Below are 19,961 nucleotides of genomic sequence, written 5' to 3'. Positions count from 1 at the left end.
ACTAAACTGGACTATCTGGCTGCTCTGCATTCTTACTAAGTGTTTCAAGTTGTTGGGAAAGTTTAGTCCAGCAGTATCTGGGAGAAGATCAGCATATGCCAGCCCAGCCTGGAGCCTGTGCAGTGGCCTCAGTACAAACGCGTGGAGCAAGCTCACGGCAAAACCATGCAGGTACACCAACGTTTGGTGTCCTATGTCAGCCTGGCAAGTTCTGACAGTTTTACACCCAGGCTCACGGACATTCTATGTATAAGAAGGAACTACAGATGCTGGTTTAAACCAAAGGTGGACACAAAAAGCTGGAGTAACTCAGCGGGACAGGCAGCATCTCTGGAGAGAAGGAATGGGTGACGTTTCGGATCGAGACCCTTCTTCAGACATTCTCCGACATTCTAGGTCTTTTTGATGCATTCTAATGACTGGAGCACAGAGGGCATAAGATCCAAGTCCGAACATCATTATTATTGTCCTCAAAGTTGCTCAGTGGAAAGTATTTTAGTTTATGGTCTCGTCACCTATTTCTTTCCTCCAGAGATGCTGTCTGACCCGCTGTTACTCCAGCTTTTTGTGTGTCTCCCAAATTAAACATTTTAGTATAGCTTGGAGATACAATGGAGAAACTTTACAACTTTACTATGCCGACTGGGAACGATTTGCAGAAGGCAATTAACCTACAAACCTGTACATCTTCGAGATGTGTGAAGAAACCTGGAGAAAATCCACACAGTCACAGAGAGAATATATGTACTCCATACAGAGAGCATCCAAAGTTAGGATCGAACCTGTTTCTCTGGTACTACGAGGCAATAACGCTGCCACTGCGCCACGTGCTGCCCTTATCTGTACAGGAACAAGGAACTGCAGATGCTGCTTTACAAAAGAAGACATAAAGTGCTGGAGTAACTTAGCGGGTCAGGCAGCATCTCTGGGGAACATGGATAGGTGACGTTTTGGTTTGGGACTCTTCTTCAGACTGCTCTGTGCCTATAAGTTAGCTAGAGACTTTGTTTCAGTGACAGTCCTGCAGAAGTGGCCAGTTAAGGTGATCTGGAGGGCGTGATGTTCTCTGAAGGCTTGAATCAAATGCAAACTCCAACTGGCAAAGTGATCAAAAGAAAAAAACAGAAACTACATTAATGCCAAGGGTGGTGGTGGAGGCAAATACTACAGCAGCATCTGGGTGGGTTTTACATATGCAGAGAATGGTGGGATATGGATCATGTACTGTCAGATATTATCATGTATTCAGCACAGATATTATGGGCTGAAGGGCCTGTTCCTGTGCTGTACTGTTCTATGTTCAGTGAAAATTTGCTGAACCTGTCATTCCTTTAACTTTCATACCCATCCAGCTATTTCTCTGTTCTAGTTTTCTGTTGTATTGTGTTTCTATTAACCTAACAAATATCTCTATTGTTAACTCTGTCCTTCCCTGTCTGGGGATTTTGTTCTTGTGCACAGACTGTTTGTGTCTCTTTCGCTGTGTCTTAACCAGGGTGTTAATTAATCCGTGTCTTTGGTCCCCTCCCTCTGAGAGTCATCAGGACATATTGCTACTTAGCGCTGTTAATCTGTGGCAGCTCACTGCCAAGGTCAGACTGTTGCAGGGCCTCTAGCTCTATGTCAGGCTCTGCCTGCGACAAGCCAAGCCGGCCCATGACCCGCTCTCCTTGTGCTCTCTCTGCAGCTGAGGAAGCTGATGCCATGCTGATGAAGTGTGTGGGTGGTGTTGAGTCTGCCCTGCAGTACACCAAGCACTGGACCAAGTACACAAAGGACCTGCTGTTGTGGATGGACAAGAGGACTTGTGCCGGTGAGCAGCGTGACTAGCAGATAAGACACAAAAACCCGGAGCAACTCAGCGGGTCAGGCAGCATCTCTGGAGTGAAGGAATAGGTGACGTTTTGAGTCCAGACCCTTCTTCAGACCATGTGATGTACTGGCAAATTGGTACTGTGTGGTGGGGAGAACAGTGTGCTCAGTGTCTTATTATTGCACCGTGCGTTTTGACAGCAGTTCAAGCTGTGTGCCTATGAGCCTATCCTCAGTAAATAAAATTTAGTGGGTGGCATGGTGGCGCAGTGGTAGAGTTGCTGCCTCACAGCCGCAGACACCCGGGTTCAATCCTGACTATGGGTTGTATCTGTAAGGAGTTTGTATGTTCTCCCTGTGACCGTGTTTCCTTCCACACTCCAAAAGCATGCAGGTTTGTAGTTTTTAATTGGCTTTGGTAAGTTGTAAAATTGACCCTAGTGTGTGTCGGTTATTTTAGGGGGGTAATCACTGGTCGGCACGGACTCGATGGGCCAAAGGGCCTGTTTCTGTGCTGTATAAGTAAAGCAAAGAAGCAAGGAACTGCAGATGCTGGTTTACAACAGAAGACTCAAAGTACTGGAGTAACTCGTCAGGCCTGGCAGCATTCCTGGAGAACATGGATAGGTCATTTTCTCCAAATATGCTGCTTAACTCTAGTTTAGTCCAGTTTATTATTGGCTTGTGTACATAGGCAGAGTGAAGGGATTTTTTGTTGCATTCTATCCAGTCAGTGTGAAGATTGTACATGATTACAATCAAGCCGTCCACAGCCTACAAATATGTTGAATGGAGACAAGAGACTGTAGATGCTGGAATCTTGAGCAAAAATGCAAATTACTGGAGACATTTCACACACACAAAATGAGATCAGTAGCTCCGTGCCAATCAAGATTGAAAGTTATTGTCTACTGCCTAAGATGGCTCTGGAATTTGGTTAATAACTCCTTTTACCTAATTGGCTTGGTAAGATTGTAAATTGTCCCTAGTGTGTGTAGGATAGTGTTAGTGGGCAGACTCGGTGGGCCGAAGGGCCTGTTTCCGCACTGTATCTCTAAAGAAAACCTATATGTTTATGGATTTGTGACCTGGCTCTGCACCCATTTCTGTGCACAAAATGATGCAACAGAAAGACTTAGGAAGTTCTTTCCTTGAGAAATGTTGTCATTCCCCCTAACAGTGTCTTTGTTTTACAGAGATTGAATTCTCAAAGAGCATAATGAAAATGGCAGAAACAAGCAAGAACTTGATTAACCAGGAGGTAAAGTGTTCAATTTCAAGGCTGCTGTGTCTTGGTGCATTTGTTGGTTTGACTCCTTGGATGAGATATGTACAGAGATCTCCTCATGGACTGGGGAATGCAAACATACACCCTCAAAGTTGTCATTGAAAGGACCACACAGTTCTGGAGGTGGCACAGTGACACATCCGTACACTGTGGACAGAACTATAGTAATCATGTATAGTCTTTCTACTGACTGGTTAGCAAGCAACAAAAAGCTTTTCACTGTACCTCGGGATTGCCGTGAGGGGGGGGGGGGGGGGGGGGGGGAGGAGAACAATGGATTATAGGGACCTGGTTTGGGGGGGGGGGGCACCATGATGGGGGGGGGGGGTAGGGGGAAGACAAAGGGGGACCTAGTGCTGATGCTGTGTGTACTTTGTCACTTTGCTGACGTCCTTTATGTGGCAGCTATTTGCATACCTTGAGTATGCAAGCAAAGAATTTCACTGTGACTTGTCACATCTGACAATAAAATATTCATTCATTCATAAAATCAACAAACGTCACATTGGTGCTGCTGGCTGCCTCCGCTCCAGTGACCTGGGTTCGATCCTGACTTTGGGCACTGTGTTCCCCTCATACCCATGGGGTTCCTCCAGGTGCTTCCTTTCAGTTTCCCCCTGCATCCCAAAGATGTGCACGTTGGTACTGTACTTGTAAATTTCCCATGGGTTTAAGGTGAAGGAGAAAATGTTTAATAGGATTCTGAGGAGTAACTTTTTCATGCAAAGGGTGGTGGGTGTATGGAACAAGCTGCCAGAAAAGGTAGTTGAGGCTGGGACTATCCCAATGTTTAAGGAACAGACATGTACATGGATAGGACAGGTTTGGAGGGTTATGGACCGAATGCGGGCAGTTGGGACTAGTGTGGGCAAGTTTGGCCGAAGGGTCTGTTTCCACGCTGTATTTCTATGAATCTATCTCAGTCATTCATATCTCCCCAACAGAAATCCATGCCCTTCCAATACACCTACACGATGGCCTTGCAGCATGACATCCAACAAGGGAATAAGTCAATCAATACCATGAGTTTGATGCAGCATAATACATACATCCAGGTGAGAAGTTTGGTGAATTTAGAATTGTTAAGAAGTTGTATAGTATTGCTGAGATTTTTGTGCCTTTTATTGCTTGAGCCTGAAGCTTTAAACAGCAAGCAACTTGATCTGATCAGCCCATATTTTATTTTCCGTTCGTTTCTTCGAATGTCTAACAAAGCTTACATTTTATCCCCTTTTTTTGCTTTTGCATAAACAGCCTCTAATGAAGATTAAAAACGAGTTGGAAAAACAACGGCGAGAATTCAAAGAGCAATGGCATAGAGAATTACGCAGAATGGTGAGTGAAATGGGCAGCACGATGGTGCAGCGGTAGAGTTGCTGCCTTACAGCGCTTGCAGCGCCAGAGATCCGGGTTCGATCCCAACCACGGGTGCTGTCTGTACGGAGTTTGCACGTTCTCCCCGTGACCTGCGTGGATTTTCTCTGGGATCTTTGGTTTCCTCCCACACTCCAAAAACATGCAGCTTTGTAGGTAAATTGGCTTGGTATCAATGTAAAAAATGTCCCAGTGTGTGTAGGGTGTGTTAATGTAACAGGGATCGCTGGACTCGGTGGGTCGAAGGGCCTGCTTCCACGCTCTTTCTCTAGATAAATTAAACTAAAGCTTAACACTATTGAAGATAGACACAAAATGCTGGAGTAACAGCGGGACAGGCAGCATCTCTGGATAGAAGGAATGGGTGACGTTTTGGGTCGAGACCTTTCTTCAGACTGAGCATCAAATGAGAGGGAAACAAGAGATGTGGAAGGTTAAGGTGTGAAAACAAGAGATCAAAGGGGACATAGATCAAGGAATAAAGGGCCTGTTTCCCTACTGTATGGCTTTATGATGATGACTCTACGACCCACTACCCCTCCATCCTCTCCCAAGTTCAAACCATGACAACCTGTGCCACTGTACCCTGGCTCAGTGGATAGCTTCCTCACGTGCAAGTCTGAGTGCCATAGTTACCGATTTCCACTCCAGAGACTCGAGCTCATAAGACAGGTTTATTATGGTGCAAACCTGGAGACATGATTTTCAGATGAGGATTTGGTGGGCCGAAGGGCGTGTTTCCATGCTGTATCTCTAGACTCAAAGCTGTGTGATTAAAAAAAATCACATCTGGTTCATTAGTGATAGGAGCAGAATTAGGCCATTCGGCCCATCAAGTCTACTCCGCTATTCAATCATGGCTGATCTATCTCCCCCTCCTAACCCCATTCTCCTGACTTCTCCCCATAACCCCTGACACCCGTACTAATCAAATAGTTATTTTCTCCTCATTAATTATCTGTCCTGAACATGTGGGGAGACCATTGATAAATAATGTTTACATCCTATCTACTGATAAATATACGAAATATCAGATTAAGCATAGATAACAAGTTTTACATAGAAACAGAAAAAAGGTGCAGGAGTAGGCCATTCGGCCCTTCGAGCCAGCACCGCCAGTCAATATGATCATGGCTGATCATCCAGAATCAGTACCCTGTCCTGCTTTCTCCCCATATCCCTTGATTCCATTAGCCCTAAGAGCTAAATCTCTTTCTTGAAAACATCCAGTGAATTGGCCTCCACTGCCTTCTGTGGCAGAGAATTCCACAGATTCACAACTCTCTGGACGAAATTATTTTCCTTATCTCAGTCCTAAATGGCCTACGTCTTACTCTTAAACTGTGACCCCTGAATCTGGACTCCCCCAACATGGGGAACATTTTTCCTGCATCTAGCTTGTCCAATCCTTTAAGAATTGTATATGTTTAAGATGCCCTCTCATCCTTCTAAATTCCAGTGAATATAAGCCCAGTCGATCCATTCTTTCATCATATGTCAGTCCTGCCATCCTGGTTTTAACCTGGTGAATCTTCGCTGCACTCCCTCAATAACAAGAATGTCCTTCCTCAAATGAGTAACTGTGCTCCTAACTATGAGGCTGAATGCATGACATACATTTCGGGAGAGAGCTGGTGATAATGCTGTAAACATTTTCTAACTGCAGAATGACAGCTTAACAGCGCTGCGGAAATCGAAACACATGTACTTCCAGCGCAGTGAGGAATTTGAAAAAGCAAAGCATCAGAGTGCCAAGGCGGAGGAAGATCAGTTTTCATTCAATATGGGCGGAAACAATCCAGGTAGTGCCAGCAAGACTCTGGAGAAACGCAAACGGTCAAAGGATGAGGCACAGATGAAGGTGAGTAAGTTCTCGGTGCAGAAGTAGGCCATTCGGCCCATCAAGTATGGAATTAAATGCTGTTTGCTGCAAATAGGCTAGTTCGCTGTTTCCAAGGCCGTTCTCTATCTTTTCTGATGTATTTGATCATTCTGCGTCCATTGAATGCAAAATGTTCCAAGCTCGGTACAATTGTTTTTCATTGCATGGCTATCAACGCAAAGGTAGCAACTAACAACATTTCTAAACTATCTTATCTGATGTATTTGATCATTCTGCATCCATAACCCCAGAGGAAATTTGATCATTCTCCACATAACCCCTGACACCGGTACTAATCAAGAATCTGCCTTTAAAAATATCCATTGACTTGGCCTCCACAGCCTTCTGTGACAATGAATTCCACAGATTCACCAATCTCCGTTAACCACTGTTCACCACTTAACTTTGTTAAGTTTGCCAAACACGACTTCCCTTTCTTAAAATATTGTTAGTTTTACTCAATCGTGCTATCAATTTCCGAATGGAATGTTCCTACGTCTTTAGAATTTTGAAAACAAAAGATATTTTCTAAATGAAGGTAGTTTCCTGCATTCTTTCAATATCCAATACTCTGTAGGGCCCTACCATTCAAAGTGTATGACTAATTAGAATTCCAAAGATAGCACATATGCTTATCAACTTATCATGAATGAGTTCCATCCGGTTAGTTTAGTTTAGTTTAGAGATATAACAGTGTGGAAACTGGGTCCATGCCGACCAACCATTACCCGTACACCAGCTCCATGTTATCCCAGTTTTGGATCCTACAAACTAGGGACAATTTACAGAAACAAATTAATCTACAAACCTGAATCTTTGGAATGTGGGAGGAAACTGGAGCACCCGGAGGAATGAACGTACAAACTCCGTGCAGACAGCACCCGTGGTCAGGATTGAACCCGGGTTTCTGGCGCTGTGAGGCAGCAACTCTACCGACCATTCTGCTAGAGTTTCTAACCACGAGTGGTTCTGACTTCACTTAGACTAGCTTTAATCAGACTTTAATACTGGACTTTATCTTGCACAAACTTTATTCCCTTTATCATTTATATTTGAAGAAGGCAGGATCTGTGGAGAGAAGGAATGGGTGACAGTCTGAAGAAACGCACCTATTTCTTTCCTCCAGAGATGCTGCCTGTCCCGCTGAGCTACTCCAGCATTTTGTGTCTATTTTCTCTATATGGGAAACTTTGATTCTGCTGTGTGGGGACATTTCCCTTGTCAAATACATAACGTGATAATTGGACCTAGCTAAGCTCAAATAATAGTGTCTTGCAGATGAAAGTTTGATGTTTTAATCGGTTATACGTTTACAGTCCTTGAGATGGATGTACTCCCTTCAATGCTGATAGACCTCAACCGTCCCTCTGCCCCCATAGGTTCACGAGACTGAAGTACATTATAAGAACTGTGTTCATGAGGCCAACTTCAGACGCAATGAACTGGAGAAAACAAAAGTGGAGATAATAACGCAGCTACGCAAACTCATCTGCAGCGGCGACAACATTCTAAAAGTGGTGAGCTCATCCCGTCACTTTTGTGTAAGAAGGAACTGCAGACGCTGGTTTAAACTGAAGATAGACACAAAAAGCCGGAGTAACTCAATGGGACAGGCAGCATCTCTGGAGGGAAGGAATGAGTGACGTTTCGGGTCGAGACCCTTCTTCAGAATGTTCAGAAACGTCGCCCATTCCTTCTCTCCAGAGATGCTGCCTGACCCATTGAGTTACTCCAGCTTTTTGTGTCTATCTTCTCTTGTCTAAAGTAAACTTGGCTTTACTTCTTCAATGGTTCAATACTTCAGTGGTGTATTATTTATCACAAGTGTAACTGCACGGTGAAATTATTTTTGCATATATTACACATGCTGGTGCTGCCATGTTTTGGCGTCATTATTCAAAGTCCGGTCGGCCCACGCGCGCGATGTACTGGAGCAGTTCCCGCGAACTGACGTCCCTTTCTTCTCCTCTCCACTCCTCTCCCGGCCATCGTTGTGTCGCAGGGGGAGCCACCTGCAGCTGACCTTGAAGGCGCTAGAGGCATTACCCCGATTCACCTTCCTACCGCACATCTTAGTGCCCACTCCCAGTTTAATCCATGTTGCATCTGACATGAGGGTGACTCTAGGGGGGAAGAAAGACTTGCAATTCTACAGACGTATACCTTAATTGGTAAATTGTAACCCTTCCTATGTTGGTGTCGACAGGTGTCCATGAACATGTTCCGAATGAAGGAAGAACAGATGCAAGAGGTGCCACGTTCCATGCACTCGCTGCATGAGAATCTCAAACTATACGAGCCTGCCCAGAAATACTATGAATTTATTCAGAACTTGGACAAGAAGCCGCTGTCAACAGAGAGCTATGAATTTGAGGAGTTCTCTACCCCCAGCAGAAGGTCAGTGTTTCAGGGCTTCGTGGGTATGGTTTGACCCATAGGTGTTGAGAACAATGAGACTAAACGGAAGATAGGCACAAGGTGTCAGGGGTGGCACAGCGGTAGAGTTGCTGCCTCACAGCGCCAGAGACCCGGGTTCGATCCCGACTACGGGTGCTGTCTGTATGGAGTTTGTATGTTCTCCCTGTGACCTGCGTGGGTTTTCTCAGAGATCTTCAGTTTCCTCCCACACTCCAAAGACGTGCAGGTTTGTAGGTTTATTGGCTTGGTAAGAATGTAATAATGTGTGTAGGGTAGTGTTAATGTGCGTGGATCGCTGGTCGGTGTGGACTCGGTGGCTCAAAGGGCTTGTTTCCGCACTGTTTCTCTAAACTAAACTAAACTACAAAATGCTGGAGTAACTCAGCAGGACAGGCAGCATCTCTGGAGAGAAGGAATAGGCAAAGTAGGCATATGTTGAGGATAGTTTGCAGTGGAGCAGATAATACTAAACGGAATGTTTTAGTCTTCTTGGGATTCTGCATAGTGGGGTGGAATGTGGTGCTTGTTCCATTGTGTTTATGTACTAATGCCCTGATGGAAGGATTTGAACGCTCAGCTTCTCCCAATGTGATTCCATACAGTGATAGTGAATATGAAGGGTTTGGCCAATTGGGTTTCTATGCTGGTGTGAACTGACATTTTTGATAAATTGCATGTTAATCTCTATTTCAGGTCCTCTCCCACTGTAAGGAGAAAAAGTAGTGGTCCACATCGGACATCAGCTTCCTCCGGCGACTTCCCAAATATACCCGATGAGTTTGACAACAAACTTAGTAAGTTAATATTTGTCATTTTCAAAAAGCGATAAGCCTTGATTATATTCCGTGACAGTGGGTAGAGACTTCATGACTCAGGAACACATTTAATCAGAAGCCAGTCTGAAGAACGGTCTCGACCCCAAACGTCGCCTATTCCTTATCTCCCTAGATGCTGCCTCACCCGCTGAGTTTCTCCAGCATTTTTTGTCAATCAGAAGCAAGAAATGCCTTTGAAAAGGCTCTTCCACTGTGCAATCTAAACGTCAGTATTTTAGATGCCTCCAACACCACTGTTGGAAGCCACCACACTGTGTAACACAACATTTTTTTTGTTTTTTTGTTATAGTGTTTCATAATACAAGTGGAACGAAACTGGGCTCAAGCGATTCGGAAAGCACAGGAGCGAGTAGCGAGTCCCGATCCCTTGATTCACCGATGTCTAGTCCAGGTAAATGCCATATAAAGCCAAGCAGCTCACACTGATTTATGAAATGGTAATGATGTCTGCAAATTTGTCTTGGGTTTTTGGGAACAGTTTGGGGCGGCACGGTGGCGCAGCAGGTAGAACTGCTGCCTTACAGCACCTGAGACCCGCGACACACTGCGATACGATAGTACTTTATTTATCCCAAGAGAGAAATTGATTTGCCAGCAGTCATAAAACACAAGATCCATGAAACAACCTGGGTTTGATCCTGATTATGGGCGCTGTCTGTACGGAGTTTGCACGTTCTCCCTGTGATCCGCCTGGGTTTTCTCCATGATCTTCAGTTCCCTCCCACATTCCAAAGACGTACTGGTTTGTATGTGAATTGGCTTGGTATAAATGTAAAATTGTCCCTAGTGTGTGTAGGATAGTGTTAGTGTTTGAGGATCGCTGGTCAGCGTGGACTCGGTGGGCCGAAGGGCCTGTTTCCACGTTGTATCTCTAAACTAAACTAAACTAAGATAAAGACAAACCTTTGGGTGTTATGTACTTCGGTCTTCAGGAATCCTTTGATAAGATACCGCACAAAAGATCATCAAACAAAATTAGAGCACATCAGATTGAAAGTCATTCATTGGTGTGGGGTGAGGATTGGTTAATGGACAGAAAACAGCAGGAATTGTGTCGCTGTGTAAAAAGGGACTGCAGATGATGGTTTACACAAAATTTCTCTAACTTCTTTCTGTCCTGGGCCGCCTCCACTGTCAGCGTGATGCCACACGCAAATTGGAGGAACAGCACTTCGCATTTTGCCTTGGCAGCTTATACCCCAGTGGTATGAGTATTGATTTCCCTAACCCTTGTGTTCCCTCACTCTCCATCCCTCCCCCACCCTAGTCCTCTATTTGTATTCTTTCGTTATCACCTCATCCACAACCAACAACAGACCATTGTGGGCTCCCCTTTCCCTGAGTCATCGATGCAGGCCATGCTTGGTTCTGTACCTGAGTTACTCCAGCACTTTGTGTTTGCCTACTCAAGAGCTCGTGGGAATGGGAAAACATGAAAAATAAGGATTTTAATGCTTAATATTTTGTGTTTTCAGCTAATTTTGGGAGAAAATTACAAAAGGCCACAATGTCAGGGATGTCGCCAGACGATTTTGAAGAGAGAGATGGGAACCAGCTGCAAGATAATGGTATGTTGCACAGGCTTAAATCTAGTTAGGAAATTACATTGGGATGGGACATCCCTCTAATGCATAAATATGTAGTCTAAATAAAGATTTGTATAGAAGTTGGGAGGTCATGTTGCAGTTATATAAGACGTTGGTGGGGCAGCATTTAGAGTATTGTGTTCAGTTCTGGGCACCGTGTTATAGGAAAAATGTTGTCAAGCTGGAAAGGGTGCAGAGAGGATTTACGAGGATGGTGCCAGAACTCGAGGGTCTGAGCTATAGGGAAAGTAGGCAAGGATTCTATTTGGTGCACAGGGAGATGAGGGGTGATCTTATAGAGAAGTGTAAAATCATGAGAGGAATAGATTGGGTAGATGCACGGACTCTCTTGCCCAGAGCAGGGGAATCGAGGACCAGAGCCCATAGGTTTAAGGTGAGGGGGGGAAAAGATTTAATAGGAATCGAAGGGGTAACTTTTTTACACAGAGGGTGGTGGGTGTATGGAACAAGCTGCCAGAGGAAGTAGTTGAGGCAGGGACTATTGCAATGTTTAAGAAACCATTAGACAGATACATGGATAGGACAGGTTTAGAGGGATATGGACCAAACGCGGGCAGGTGGGACTAGTGTAGCTGGGACATGTTGGCCGGTGTGGGCGAGTTGGGCCGAAGGACCTGTTTCCACGCTGTGTGATTCTGAAATAGACAAGATAGAGAACCGTAAAGGAAAGAGGAATGACATGCAGGGGAAATGGAAATGGAGAGCAGAGATGATGGTCATGAGAAGAGAAATGCAACTATAGGGCTACAAAATACAAAAGAAAATGTGGAATAAAGAGAAATGATGGGAGACGACTTCTAGAATGATAAGAGAAAATCTAGAATCAACTTTCTCAAAAATCTATTTTCAGATCTGGCCGACTTGAACGAGACGTTGAGAACACCAGCAACCTTCAAAAATATTTTGTTATCGAAAGCAGCACAGACACACCGATTTCGGAAGCTCCGAGCCCCAACCAAATGCCGAGAGTGTGACAGCCTTATTGTGGTGAATGGCGCTGAGTGTGAGGAGGTGAGAAATGGAGCACAAAATACAAGGTCCAAGCAGATCTTAATCATAATAGTCATTTATTAGCCAAATATGTTTTGCAACATACGAGGAATTTGATTTGCCGTACAGTCATACCAATAAAAAGCACCAGAGAAGAATTTAATTGTTCTATCTGGGCCACGTGACAATAAAACGCACACCACCCACTTCAAGTTGAATGGCATTCTTTGAGGATTTGTCCAATCTTGGAACACCCTTAATCCTAAATAAGACCTGATGGTAATTTATCGTTTAGATTAACGATTCCAATTACACTAATTTGGTAGTTTAGGGGTTCTATTCGTACACATTCACTTTCTTTCTCTCTTTTTCTATTTCATCTTTGTTAAAATTAAAACTGTACAATAAATGTATTATGTCATATGCCGAGGTTTATACTTTTGTACACTGCTTCTAATAAAAATATTAATTAAAAAATAAAAATAATAATAATTAAAAATAGATTAAGGATTCCTCCCGGTTGTTTCCGCTCCGCAGTGCTACCTGGCCTGTCATAGAAAATGCCTGGAGTCCATTGCCATCTTGTGTGGCCACCGCAAGCTTCAGACTAGGATCGCTCTCTTTGGAGTTGACTTTGCCCATGCACCGAGAGAGACAGCTGATGAGGTGCCCTTCATCGTCCGAAACTGCACGGCTGAAATCGAACGACGGGCTCTGAGTGTACAGGTCGGTCCCTGAAGTTTGTTTTGTTTAGGTTTTTTTTGATTGTTTAGTTCAGAGATGGGTTTAAATTTTTTTTTCCCCAATAATTTCTACCACTTGTTGTTGACATTTCAGGGAATCTATCGGATGAATGGTTCAAAGATCCGTATCGCCAAACTGCGGCAGTCCTTTGAAAATGGCCGGGACCTCACCGACATGTCTGAGAACTCGCCTCATGACATCACAAACCTCTTAACCCTCTACCTTCGAGAGGTGAGTTGCAGGACTGCACACCACTTCTGGACTTCCAGTCCGCTCCTTCACCAACAAGGTTTGATACTTAATTCTAGTCACACCCCGTGGCCACAATAATTCACTGACCTGTGTGCGCTGCGTAGGTTCTGACAGCCTTTCTGCTGGGGTGGACCAGCTCATTGATGTTCTAGTTGTAAGATGGGGGATATAGTGTGACCATACATGTCCCACTTCTTGTCAATGTAGTCCATGTTGCTGTTGTAATTGGTGATACAATGACCCAGCCATGCACAATCAGTGATCGCAGTTAATTAGATCTACATATGTCGAGGAAAGTGTGAATCACTCAAGGAAATATGATAAAAGGGAGAATGTACAAACTCCGTACAGACAGCACCCGTAGTCAGGATCAAATCCGGGTCTCTGGCGCTGCAAGTGCTGCAAAGCAGTAATTCTATCGCTGCACCACCATGCCACCCTATTAATATCATAAAGAAATTGTCTCTTGCCAACAATCAGCCTATCGGGGAACCTCCTTGCCTAAGGTTTAAGAAAGAACTGCAGATGCTGGGAAAATGGAAGGTAGACAGAAATGCTGGAGAAACTCAGCGGGTGAGGCAGCATCTATGGAGTGAAGGAATAGGTGACGTTTTGGGTTGAGACCCTTCTTCAGACTGAGGTGATCCTTGATTTGCCCTATTTTTTTTATTTTGCTTCCCGTTTCCCCCCCCCCCCCCCCTCCTCTACTACAATAAGTCTGAAGGGTTCCGACCCGAAATATCATCTTTCTACTTTCTCCAGAGGTGCTGCCTGACCCGCTGAGTTACACCAGCATATTTTACCTATCAACTGATTTCAGTATCATTTGACTCCCCAGTTTCTAAACTGTTGTGAGGGGAGGAGGGGGGCAGCGGTGGTGTCTGCTTTACAAACACTGCCATGAAAAGTGCAGGATTGGGATCAGGATACACAATGATCATTTTCTAACTGCTGCAACTGGTTATTTACTGACAGTCTGGACCCAGAACAGCAATAGATTCTTGATTAGTGTGGGTGTCAGGGGTTATGGGGAGAAGGCAGGATAATGGGTTTAGGAGGGAGAGATAGATCAGCCATGATTGAATGGTGGAGGAGACTTGATGGGCCGAATGACGTAATTCTGCTCCTATCACTTTTGGTCTTCACATTACATTTAGTCAAATAACTGCACTACTGATTTCATTCCTTGTGGGTGGGCAGCACCATGCAATCTTTCACTTCTCCTCTTATGGTTTTGAATATGCTTTTCTATTTTTTATTTCTTAAAGCTTCCTGAGCCAATTGTGCTCTTCAGACTCTACGATGACTTTATGAAGTTTGCCAAAGAGTTGCAACAGGCCTGTGATGAGCTGAAGGACAGTCAGTCCAAGGGAATACCAGTGGCCACTGACAAAGTATCACAACTGGTGCAGCAGGCCAAGACCTTGTTGCACAACCTTCCAGCTTCCCACTACAACACTCTGGAGCACATCATAAGGCATCTCCACAGGTAGGCCTAACCCTGATGTACATCTCCACAAGTATGGAATGATAGGAGGGAACTACAGATGCTGGTTTAAACTGAAGGTAGACACAAAATGCTGGAGTAACTCAGCGGGACAGGCAGCATCTCTGGAGAGAAGGAATGGGTGACGTTTCGGGCCGAGACCCTTCTTCAGACTGAAAATTGTTAGTATGAATGGAGTGAAAAAAAATCAGATGCAGATTATTCCAGCGGCACAATGGCAAATTCGTAATTCAGTAATTTCTTTCAGTTTAGATCAGTTTAGTTTATTGTCACGTGTACCAAGCTTTTGTTGCGTGCTAACCAGTCAGCAGAAAGACAATACATGATTACAATCGAGCCATTTACAGTGTAGAGATACATGATAAGGGAATAACGTTTAGTGCAAGGTAAAGCCAGTAAAGTCCGATCTAGGATAGTCTGAGGGTCACCAATGAGGTAGATAGTAGTTCAGCACTGCTCTCTGGTTGTGGTAAGATGGTTCAGTTGTCTGATAACAGCCGGGAAGAAACTGTCCCTGAATCTGGAGGTGTGTGTTTTCACACTTCTGTACCTTTCGCCCGATGGGAGAGGGGAAGCTGCCACCATAACAGAAACAGAAAATAGGTGCAGGAGTGCCACCATAACAGAAACAGAAAATAGGTGCAGGAGTAGAGGCCATTCGGCCCTTCGAGCTGATCAGGTAAAATCAGTAACCTATCCCTGCTATCTCCCCATATCACTTGATTCCGTTAGCTCTAAGAGCTAAATCTAACTCTCTCTTGAAAACATCCAGTGAATTGGCCTCCACTGCCTTCTGTAGCAGATAATTCCACAGATTCACAACTCTCTAGGTGAAAACATTTTTCCTCATCTCAGTCCTAAATGGCCGACCCATTATTCTTAAACTGTGACCCCTGGTTCTGGACTCCCCCAACATGGGGAACATTTTTCCTGCATCTAGCCTGTCCAATCCCTGAAGAATGGTATATGTTTCTATAAGATTCCCTCTCATCCTTCTAAATTCCAGTGAATATAAGCCCAGTCGACGCATTCTTTCATCGTATGTCAGTCCCACCATGCCGGGAATTAACTTGGTGAACCTACGCTGTACTCCCTCAATCGCAAGAATAACCTGTGCTAACTACACAAATATTCAACCTGACAGTATGCGACAAATGTCAGATGAGGTTGAGGTGATAAATACGGCCTTGCTAATATGTGAAAGATTTGTTGTGCATGGGGCTCAGGGTTAAAACTGTGTTATTGTTTGGGCAGCATCTATGGGCTTAGCTTTGATGTGTGTAGAGACATCCATGAAGAGTAAAACCTTGCCTTTGTTGCAGCTCAGGGTGGCAATGAAGGGCATGTGAATCTTTATAGCTGCAAAGTAAATCTCTCTTCTTTGACAGAGTGGCGGAACGATGTGAAGAAAACAAAATGTCATCGAATAACCTGGGAATAATCTTTGGCCCCACGCTCATCAGGCCTCAAGCTCAGGACGATGCTGTTTCAATGACATCCCTGGTGAACTCAGGATATCAGGCCCAGGTGGTGGACTTCCTCATCATGCAGTCCAATCACATGTTTGAGCTCAAACAAGGTCCCAGCTCTTGGACTCCTGCAACGAGGAATTCCCCAACAGAGCCGGGCGTGAACAGGGCAGGCGAGCCCCTGAGCTCGGCAAAAGGCAGGAGCCAATCCTCAGAGGTACAAACTTGTGTTTTAGTTTTAGTTTAGAAGATAGACACAGAATGCTGGAGTAACTCAGCGGGACAGGCAGCATCTCTGCAGAGAAGCAATGGGTGACGTTTCGGGTTGAGACCCATCTTCAGACTGAGAGTCGGGGTGCTGTCTGTACGGAGTTTGTACATTCTCCCTGTGACCCGCATGGGTTCTCTCTGAGATCTTCGGTTTCCTCCCACACTCCAAATTAACCAAGGTTAATTGGCTTGGTGTATAATGCAAAATGTGTGTGTGTGTGTGTGTGTGTGTGTGTGTGTGTGTGTGTGTGTGTGTGTGTGTGTGTGTGTGTGTGTGTGTGTGTGTGTGTGTGTGTGTGTGTGTGTGTGTGTGTGTGTGTGTGTGTGTGTGTGTGTGTGTGTGTGTGTGTGTGTGTGTGTGTGTGTGTGTGTGTGTGTGTGTGTGTGTGTGTGTGTGTGTGTTAGTGCGCGCGCCGGATCGCTGGTCACCGCCGACTCGGTGGGCCGAAGGGCTTATTTCCGCTCTGTCTCTTTAAACTAAACTCTAGAAACATGGGGAATGTGTGTACGGGGGTTTCAGTGAGAAAACAGACTGTGTCCCACACGTTGACTTGTGTCTCTTTTACTGCAGAGCCTGGTTCTGAAGCGGCATTCGAGTGAAGGATACGTGTCAGACAAATCGTCATCAAACGAAGCCCTTGATGACACACTGGACCAGCGTAGGGTTAGTTCTGACAGCGGTGACGTGGCATGTAAGTAACCTGGCCTGCAGTTTACATAGTTTAGTTTATTGTCACGTGTACTGGCGTACAGTGAAAAGCTTTTGTTGCCGGCTATCCAGTCAGCGGGAAGACAACACACATACTTGATTGCAATGTGGGGACTAAAAATGTAGCACGGTTACAAGCAATTAATCCACCTCCTCTGCACGCGCTAAGGTGGGTGGCAGAGTGGCTGCAACTGGAATGGGGATGAATACCATGTAGAAATTCTGCTGGATGTGTAGGGTTTAGTCACAGAGATGAGAACAACAGCACAGTGGCGCAGAGATAGAGTTATTGCCTCACAGACAGACCCGGGTTCCATCCTGACTACGGGCGCTGTCTGTACGGAGCTTGTATGTTCTTCCCACGACTGCGTGGGTTTTCTCTGAGATCTTCCCCCCACACTCCAAAGACATCCAGGTTTGTAGGTTAACTGGCTTGGCATAAATGTAAAAAATGTCCCTAGTGTGTGCAGGATGGGCGGGAATCGCTGGTCGGTGGGGACTCGATGGGCTGAAGGGCCTGTTTCCGTGATGTAGGAAAACAGACTCTGACATCAAAGACTAAGGTTATGCTGGAAAACCTGGAGGTGCTGGATTAGTATCTGAAGGTTACCTTCAATTCAAGAATGTCTTTGGTTTATCCCCAATATCTGAAAACAATCATGTCCATAAGAACATTAGGAGCAGAATTAGGCCATTCGGCCCATCAAGTCTGCTCCAACATTCAATCATGGATGATTTATTTTTTTCTCTCAACTACATTCTCCTGCCTTCTTCCTCTAACCTCCAACCAGCATAATCATGGACCATCTCACCCCGGTCACTCCCTCTTCTCCCCTCTACAAGAAGTACAGAAGTGTGAAAACGCACACCTCCAGATTCAGGGACAGTTTCTTCCCAGCTGTTATCAGGCAACTGAATCTTCCTATCACTGACTAGAGAGTGGTCCTGACTTCCCATCCACCTCATTGGAGACTCTCAGACTATCTTTAATCGGACTTCACTTTGCACTAAAATGTATTCCCCTTATCCTGTATCAGTACACTGTGGACGGCTCGATTGTAATCATGTATTGTCTTTCCGCTGACTGGATAGCGTGCAACAAAAGCTTTTCACTGTACCTCGCTCCACGTGATAATAAACTAAACTGAGCTACCCGTCCTTGTGTTTCAGGTGTGGCGGATGATGCTCGATCATTGGACGGACAGGACTCGGAGTGTGATGGTGGTGGCGGTACTGGCGGCACCGACTCCTCACCGCGATGTACCTTTAACCGGCAGCCGGGCAAGTACCAGCGCTACGGTCTGGCCAAGACCCGTGCGGTCATCCCCAGGCCGTCTGCTCTGCCCATCATCACGGCCAACATGCCCGCGACGGTGGAGTGCCCGGAGACGGTGGGAGTGGACATGGTGCCGTGCGGCACGGACACGAGGGCCAAGACCAGCAGCTCCAGCCGCAGCACCTCGCCAGAAGGCAGCGGCACCCTGCGGCGGACCGGCGTCAAACACAAGCGCTTTGAACTGACGGTGGGCGCGGCACGGCTGGTGTCCAAGCTGCAGGAACGGCGGAGGGCGGAGAGCATCGATCCTGCCGTGGGGCCGGTAACTCCTGACGGTGGGCACAGCCTGCCGGGGGACCTCGAAACCGAGCGCACCGCATCACCAAATCACCACCCACAGGGGAGCCTGGAAACAGAACGCACCGTGCCACCAAATCATGGCCTGCAGGAAAACCTTGAAACAGAGCGCACCGCCCTGTCAAACCGTGACTCACAGGGGAGTCTTGAAACAGAGCCATCGCCACACATGTCTGCAGCAAGTGGGGCTGGAGAGCGGGCGGGGAGCCTGGAAACAGAGCGGCAGCAGGATTACCGCCAGGCGGCGGCGATGGGCGGCGTGGAGGCCGGGCCGGTGGTGGTAGCGGGCCACATGGAGGCCGGGCCGGTGGTGGTGGCGGGCCACATGGAGGCCAGGCCGGTGGTGACCAGCAGCGTGGAGGCCGGGCCAGTGGTGGTGGTAGAACACACGGATGGAGACCTCAACACCAACCAGTCCAACAATGTCACCAGCGAGCAGGGAAAGGAGCAGCATGACGTGGAGAAGATGCTTCACATCCTGCGCCAGAGGCAGAGTCTGGAGAACAGGGAGGCTTTCTTTGTGTGAGAGGCATGAGGCCGGGGTCACTGGCTAACCTCTGACCACTCAACGTTGAGCGGGGGGACTAGGCAGAAGCAACCCATGTACATGGATGGACCTCAACTCAAACAGAACAATTGTACATTATACAAACCTTCTATACAAAGAGATTCAAGTATTCTGTCATGAAGCAGGTCCTTTACGACCTTTTTTTATATATTGGACCATTATCAATGCCATAAAGATTGCTAACCACTTTTTTGGATTGATATCCAATTAATTTTGGGCATTATTGTCGGGACCTCCACTTGCCCCATGAAGGACAATGGACAACTTGGGCTGGGTAACCCCACAACTCTGTTGGAAAGATAACATGATGAATTATTCAGACACGTGAGCCAAAATAAAGAAAATTAGGCCATTCATATCTGCACAGCATGTTCTCATAAATGCCGACATTATTTTCTGAAGCTGATTGAAGATTAAATATTGAGCTGGGGTTCTGAGCAGGACCTTTTCTTCCTCTTTGAAATTCCATCATTAGTGGAAAGACACAAAAAGCTGGAGTAACTCAGCAGGACAGGCAGCACCTCTGGAGAGAAGGAATGGGTGACGTTTTGGGTCGAAACCCTTCTGCAGACTGAGAGTCGGGGGAAAGGGAATAGAGATAT

At 45.9% G+C, this 19,961-nt stretch overlaps 1 protein-coding gene across 4 annotated transcripts in view; it reads left to right on the top strand.

The window, feature by feature from the left end:
• Positions 1 to 19,723, top strand: part of LOC129714369 (GEM-interacting protein-like) — a 46,666-nt gene extending 26,943 nt beyond the window's left edge. For all 4 annotated transcript variants that reach the window (XM_055663920.1, XM_055663918.1, XM_055663921.1 and 1 more), the window contains 17 exons: positions 1,688 to 1,813; positions 3,009 to 3,073; positions 4,045 to 4,155; positions 4,355 to 4,435; positions 6,141 to 6,335; positions 7,736 to 7,873; positions 8,563 to 8,753; positions 9,468 to 9,568; positions 9,900 to 10,001; positions 11,086 to 11,178; positions 12,068 to 12,228; positions 12,745 to 12,933; positions 13,045 to 13,182; positions 14,472 to 14,692; positions 16,099 to 16,396; positions 17,021 to 17,141; positions 18,329 to 19,723. In XM_055663920.1, coding sequence (XP_055519895.1) covers positions 1,688 to 1,813; positions 3,009 to 3,073; positions 4,045 to 4,155; positions 4,355 to 4,435; positions 6,141 to 6,335; positions 7,736 to 7,873; positions 8,563 to 8,753; positions 9,468 to 9,568; positions 9,900 to 10,001; positions 11,086 to 11,178; positions 12,068 to 12,228; positions 12,745 to 12,933; positions 13,045 to 13,182; positions 14,472 to 14,692; positions 16,099 to 16,396; positions 17,021 to 17,141; positions 18,329 to 19,317 — 3,320 coding nt within the window. In that variant the 3' untranslated portion in view covers positions 19,318 to 19,723. The remainder of the gene's footprint in view (positions 1 to 1,687; positions 1,814 to 3,008; positions 3,074 to 4,044; positions 4,156 to 4,354; positions 4,436 to 6,140; positions 6,336 to 7,735; positions 7,874 to 8,562; positions 8,754 to 9,467; positions 9,569 to 9,899; positions 10,002 to 11,085; positions 11,179 to 12,067; positions 12,229 to 12,744; positions 12,934 to 13,044; positions 13,183 to 14,471; positions 14,693 to 16,098; positions 16,397 to 17,020; positions 17,142 to 18,328) is intronic.
• Positions 19,724 to 19,961: the final 238 nt, after the last annotated feature.

The sequence above is a fragment of the Leucoraja erinacea genome, chromosome 39 (assembly GCF_028641065.1).
Source record: "Leucoraja erinacea ecotype New England chromosome 39, Leri_hhj_1, whole genome shotgun sequence".
NCBI lineage: Eukaryota > Metazoa > Chordata > Chondrichthyes > Rajiformes > Rajidae > Leucoraja > Leucoraja erinaceus.
The sequence above is the reverse complement of the archived record's forward strand: the minus strand, read 5'-3'. Positions and strand labels throughout refer to the sequence as shown.